General features: G+C 38.7%; 1 protein-coding gene across 3 annotated transcripts in view; it reads right to left on the bottom strand.

Annotated features, from left to right (window-relative positions):
* Window positions 1-5,540: 5,540 nt before the first annotated feature.
* LOC122079898 (protein TRANSPARENT TESTA 9-like) overlaps window positions 5,541-6,975 on the bottom strand; it is a 31,388-nt gene continuing 29,953 nt past the window's right edge. For all 3 annotated transcript variants that reach the window (XM_042646676.1, XM_042646675.1, XM_042646678.1), the window contains one exon: window positions 5,541-6,050. In XM_042646676.1, the coding sequence (XP_042502610.1) occupies window positions 5,790-6,050 (261 nt within the window). In that variant the 3' untranslated portion in view covers window positions 5,541-5,789. The remainder of the gene's footprint in view (window positions 6,051-6,975) is intronic.

The raw sequence follows: 6,975 nt of genomic DNA, 5'->3' as shown, positions 1-6,975 counted from the left end.
TCTCTCTCTCTCTCTCTCTCTCTCTCTCTCTCTCTCTCTCTCTCTCTCTCTCTCTCTCTCTCTCTCTCTCTCTCTCTCTCTGAACCTCAAGGCCGACTATCCCTACGATCGAATCTGGGTGACCTCGGCGACGGCTTTGGTCATGGCGGCCAGTAGTTGTGGGTTATTTAAATGAGGAATAGGGTTTTAGAGGGAGATTTTCATAGGTTAAAGAGAGCATTTCAGAGAAAGGAGATCGGGAGTTAAGAGAGTTTCAGAGGGGGAGTTCGTTGAGTCAGTACTTACAACCATACGAGGCATGAAGCCATTGTGGATCGATGCGATTTCACCACCGGTAAATCCATTGAAGAGCCTGTCCAGGTCTCCATCGTCGGTATTTGGATCAATGAGGCCGGATCTATCGGCGACGGATATGGAGCAGAGGTGGCTGTAGCGGTGGAGAAGGAGGAAGTGAGGGAGAAGGTTTGGCGCCTTCACCGGAAGGGGTTGCAGCCGCCGATCGACTACTCTGACTTTCTTCTCCAACTCAGTGACTCACGCGGCGGATATGAAGCAGAGGCGGCGGTGGCAGAAGGGATCTTCAATCGATTTTGGGAATACAACCATTAAGGGCAATTTTGGTAATTCCCCATTTTCAAGGGCAAAATGGTATTTAAGAAAAAATTGAATTGCTGATGTCAGCATTTTTAATATATTTTGTAACGATGACTGACGGCAAAGGGTCCGAGTCCAATTTGGTGAAAGAGAGGGGGTGTCCCTATAATATTTGCATTCTTCAGGGGGTGGCGTTGTAAATTACCCTTAAAAAGAATATGAAACAAAATTTGGAGAAATCAGATTGGTCTGAAAATAGACTTATGCTTTGATGATAACATAGACAATATGTACATTAAATTTGGGTGTCACATCAGGCATTGCCACATGGCCGAAAAAAAATTGTTTTAGTTAGAGAGTTGCTCCCACAAAAAAATTCTGACTTGATGAAAGGAACTTCGAAGGAGGTTCGAACATACCAAGGCTTGTGTTCGAGTCATTACTTCCACATGCCTTGAAGAATGTGTGTTCAAATCTCTCAATCCACTTATTCTGCAATGAGCTACCACATGGCATATTAGTTGGGGTCCAAGTTGTGTCAGTAGGTAGACCCCAAGGTTCCCTTCTTACGAATTAAAAAAAAATGTGAATACAAATCAATACCTTGGAGAGTTAATGCAATTTTTTTGCTATATATCCTATGATTCAAATTGCTGCATTATCATTCCATGTGGCACAATAAAGATGGTCTGCTTTCAATCAAATGATTTTTTCCATTGCAAATTTGAACTTCTGAAGATTATCATTCAATATTCATGCGGATCAGGCTCTTCAACCATATTTAATTATAATTACAAGGACGTTTGACAAGGCGAAAAAAATGAACCCAAAAAAAAATAAAATTTCCAGGTCTAATCTTAACCTCATCCCCATTAATTTACTCAAAAACATAAATGTCAAAAACAGAAGGAAGGAAATAAAACAATTAATCCTAGACAAGCCAAATTTCTAGGAATCAAGGGTTTATTTCTTAAAAGGGGTTCTTCTTCTTCTTCTTACTCTGGGCTCAAGTGAGCTACTGTGTGAATCACTGAATCTGGTCCGACATGGTCCATGTTAGATATATGACTGAGTTATCTTCCTTGGCGTGCCTTTGCATAGAAAGGAGAGCTCCACCACCATTCTTTCCTCTGAACCTTATGGGTTGTGATCTAAGATGAAATAAACCAATAAACTACACCAAACGAGAGATCTCCCCTTCATTCCTCAATCATCTTCGATCTCTACTTTTACTTGCTTCCTCTACTATCCACCATAATTTTCACCAGTCCCCACAAGCATAATAGTGCACTCCAAATGTTTTCATCCTCTATATGTCCCCCCATATGATCAGAAAGTAGTTTTTTGAAGACAGATATGTGACAACAGATAACAAAAATATACTATAGAAATAACTCTTGGGTACTACAATTGAAGAACAAAAGTTGTAGCCACCCAAACAACAATGACAATGCTTTTCTTGTTAAGAGCCCAAGGTGGACTACCATGTCTTGATATGACCTAGCCTAGGCCCTGTCATGGTTGGGAATGTTTCCATTTCCCACATTCTCAACTTTGTGTCCTTCTGCTTGGCACAAGACTAAGACTACTTTAGTTAGGACTTTGGACCACAATTTCATACATATATGCTTCTTTGCATAGATTTGGATGCAATCACACTTTACAAACAACTTGGGTTCATTTTATCTGACATGATATCGACGGGAGGGAGTCACTATCTAAAATTTGTTGTATGTATATATTTATGGTGTTGGGAGTTTAATCTCATACCAGCCACAAATTAGCCTATAAATCCCCTAAAAAAAATAAAAAAAGTAAAAAAATAAAAAATAGTCCCTCCATCTACCAATTCAAACATTTGAATTGGAAACTTTACATGGTATCAGAGTGGGAAGTTGAGTGTTCAACTTCTGAAAAGTGCATCAGAAGAGTTTTCCCAATATTTCTTCTCCTCCACATGCATGCCGCAGGGGAGTGTTGATGTATACATTAACATTGTCATCCCTAAGGGTTTGAACTTTTAGGTGAAACGATGGTCTCACTCGTAGCCCATGATACGGATGTAAGCGAAACCACATTAAATAGGCAAAAACATGGATGCTATACAAAGCAATGTCTAGTTGAGCTGCAGAGGGAGGGAGGACCTGATCATGTGCAACTTGTTTCCAAGGGAGTCTTCTTAAGTCTCAGTCAAAAAGCTATTATCTCATTTGGTCTTAAAAGACATACAAAGGACACACATCGAATATTTGAGGGGCACAGCGATGTGGAAGAATGCTAGAAAAGAAGGAGCATTTGAATGAAGAAAGGAAGAATGAGGGAAAGAAAGCAAGACAGTTACAAAAATGAAAAACCCTTATGCATGGCCCCCTCCTCTCTCTCTCTCTCTCTCAGGCACAACGGCTCGGATAGTAATAGTGTAAGCTGAGAGGGCACCCTGAAATGTGTGTTAAAGTGACAATTATAGAGTTTCTTTTCCCTTCTTTCACTATCAAACTTTGCATAGATCGAAATGAAAATAAACTATCATCGCCTTCTTTCTCTTAAAGCAAAGCACTCTCACCAAAAGAAGCATTTAAAAGTAAAATATGGCATTATCTGCTAAAAAGTGTTGTTCATTTAATGCTTTAGGGCTTCACATTAGGACCTATTGTTTTATTTATACGTGGCCATGTGAGCAAAGCTTATATCTTTGTCCTTTGAGGGACAATCAGATACAAGGAGAGAGAGAGAGAGAGAGAGAGAGAGAGAGAGAGAGAGAGAGAGAGAGTTAGTTTAGTTGTCCAAAACTTTAAAAAGAAAGAAAAAGTCTCTAACTTTGATATGACAGCTTTGTTAATGTAAAGGTGATGGAATTACGTACCTTACACTCCTTTCGCCAAAAGCTTCCATTATTCTATATTTCTATAGACATTAAACAGTCCCTTCATAGAGTATGTATTCGGTGATCAATTGTCATATGGATGGATTATTTCAATTCTGATCATTAAGTATCTAGAGATGATCTGATTGGTCACTTGCTAAATTCTATACTTCAATTGAATTATATACCCTCTCAATTATTACCATGCACCTTCTTGGACGTCTTGAATTTTAAGAAACTTAATTTTATTATTTAGCCAATTTCCATCGAGTTGAACATGACGTGCGAGCAGAGGGCCTTCGGGTTCTACATAATTTTAGCCCCCATGAGACCTACTATATGATATTTTATTTCCAAATTTTCCATATAAAAAAGCTTGTTCATCATCCATCCATAAGGCAGTGAGAAAATATGACTTACCATTTTCAACTTTTTTTCTACTTTGGTTATTGCAATCCACTAAAATCACTTTCAGTCTGTCTATGTATCTCATACTATATTTAGGGATCTTGCCAAGTGTCAATATAAGGACCCTATATGGACGAGGTTTTTTTTTTTTTTTTGGTTGAACAAATTGATGTGGTTCAAACAAGGGCCAGTAGCTACTTTGACTGAGACTTTTGGCTTTTATTTTCTCCTCCTTTTAATACTTGGGGCAATGGTCCATTGGAGAAGGGACCCAAATCCAGTTTCGACTGGACAGGGTAGAGTAACGAGTACCACTACCAATTGATGAAGACCACGTCAAAAAGGTAACAGATAGGTGGCAAAGGTGTTTTAGTAAAGAGATATACAAGGCCACGACCATACCAAAGTACCCTCAGGTAACTACTGCCTCTTCCAATCCACCAAAGTGGCCATCAGTCTAGTCCAAAACCAAATGGATTCAGGCTCAGCTCACTTGAGCCCAGGCTGCTTTATTTCAAGCATTAACTCTATTAAATCCCAATTATGCTTTGCCCACAAAGCAGATCCATAACTCAAAAAACAAGAGGAAAGATGAAGATAAAGCTCCCTCCAGGTTAATAATTACAGTATAAAATTATCATTAAATTCTTAAATCATATAAAATTATAGTATTATAAGTTTATAGCATAATGAACTGAGTTGATCAAGCCAAACCCCACTGTAGCTCATCTCAGCCTTGGTTCATAACTCATGGCAACCCAACATTAACAGCCAAAAAGTGGGTTTGCACTAAAGCCAGTTGATACCATCATCTATATAAAGCAAAAGGAAAGAATATAACTTTTCCCTTAGGATCTCTTTCCTTTAATGGATACTCTCCCTAAACAATTGTAAAATCCTAATTGTAGCAAGATAGTATCGCAGATTCTACTTACATGAGCATTTTTCTAAGCAGCTAAAAAAAAAATTGCATTCTCCATAGAGGTTCACATTCAGTTTATATCTCATCCAATGACTAGCTACTGCCTTTAGAATAGGTTCAACCAATGCTCATGGGATTGGGAGGTTTTATGCCTAAGCTGTAATTCCTTGATGGAAAATTTCAGGAAATATAAACATTATAAGCACACTTAAGTTGCATCCCTTAAGCTCTGTTTGGTTGCTACGAAAGTGGAGGGAAATATTTGCATTTCCTCACTTCCTAGAGAAATATCTACATACCCCATGCAACCAAATACCTAAAGTACCGCCTTCTGTAAATATATTTCACTTCCCTGAGATATATTTGCATTTCCTTGTAACCAGACAAAGACAGGTATTCATTTCAGAGTGCTGGATTTGCCCAATCCCATGCATATCTTTGTGTGTCACCTTCCTACCATGCTGATATAGTGATATGGGACTGCTAGACACAGTTATCAGTATATATTCCTAAAGAACACCTGGAATGACAGTCAGTTCGAAATCTCCTCCATAATCAAGGTAATCAAAACCAGTACATTGAGGTCTCCCAGTAATTTGGCCTATGGTCTTGATGAATCTCAATGGCATGGTGAGACCTACGGAGGGAAGAAAAAAAAAGAGGGTAGTAACCTTAAGCTTTGTTCTTTAGGCTTTTTGGTTGGTACTCAATGTACATCATGGTTGGACCAAATTTAGGGGGGCAACAGCTATCTATTGTAACAACTCTGGGGCACTAGCCGGTATATCATAGTGAAGCAATCTTTTGTACAAAATTCCTTTCCCACATTTGAGGAAAGAACCTATCCATTACATGAAGATACAGCTGTCAGATCTTGTGGTTTAAACTTAATAATAAGCTACAAAACAAGTAGTTGAGTTACGTGTGCTAGAACCTATAATAACTAAGCCAGGAGAGCAAAGAAGTCTGATGGGGGAAAACTTCAATTCTTGTGATCATCTGTCAAGCTCCCAAAGAATTGTTTTGAAATAGTGGAATAACCACACTTTCAACTGAGGATTTTTGCTTGCCAATTTCTTCCAGTAGCAATGATTGAGCAGCCTCACATGACTTGGCATCCGGAAAGCCGAGAGTCCATCTTCCATCCACCGCATGGTCAGAAGCATTGGAGGGATGCCTGCTAGCTTTCCTGGCCTCCATTCCCAGATCAAACTCCCTTATTCTCAGATGCAACCATGTTGGATGGTTCTCATCGAGTTTTGGCTGTTTCAGATAGTAGACAAGGGAAAAATGAACAACATGGCAGAAATTGTGGAGTATAAGATGCTACACCAACTGCTGTGCACATTACAATTTTATCAAGATGTCAATTGCTTCACATGCTACATTACATATTTGGAACAGTTAAGAGCTCTTCATTAATGCAATTGAAGAAATGGAGTTGTGAGCTAAGACTAGAACTGATGGTTTGTGGGCCCACAAACGAAAATATTCATGATTAGGCAGTGATCAAGCAAAAGATAATTATCAATGAAAATAAAATTCAGAGGCTTTGAAAAAAATTGACAGAGTGTAACAAATAAGTAACAAACTAAAAGAACATTGTGAGGGCCAGTAACGGCAAAAGAAAAATCTAGAACACGGACATATCGTACACAGGGATGGTCAAGAAACATTGAAAACAGCATGCAAGGTTCATATCCATCAAGTTACCGGGTGGCTAAAACCACTTGAGTACAAACCTAGAAGACCACCAATACCCACATGGTGGCATTTTCCAGGAGAACTAGGCGTCGAGAAAAAATAGTTCACAATCTTGTGATGTAGGATACAAATCCACACAATCAACTAGGCTTCTCTTGATGTTGTGGTTCCATATACACCAATATGCTTTAACTTTGACTCTTTGAAGTCAAACTATCTTCACAACATCTAAATCCAAACTCTCTTGAGAGTACCATCACAAATTGAAGAAAACCCTACTATGCTGGCCATTTGACTCAAAGAAGGAAAAGAAAAGACGATCACCTCCATGACTAATGACAATAAACTTTAGTGACCACTACCCAATATCTACTAAAACAGCTGTACAACCCAAAAGATAGGAGATTATATCTCAACATCTCATGAACAAGGTGGTTTTATTCAACAGCCCACTACAATCTGATCTTATAATTTGAGTCCAATA

The sequence above is a fragment of the Macadamia integrifolia genome, chromosome 5, assembly GCF_013358625.1.
Source record: "Macadamia integrifolia cultivar HAES 741 chromosome 5, SCU_Mint_v3, whole genome shotgun sequence".
Taxonomy (NCBI): Eukaryota; Viridiplantae; Streptophyta; class Magnoliopsida; order Proteales; family Proteaceae; genus Macadamia; species Macadamia integrifolia.
This window is presented reverse-complemented; position numbering and strand designations above follow the sequence as displayed.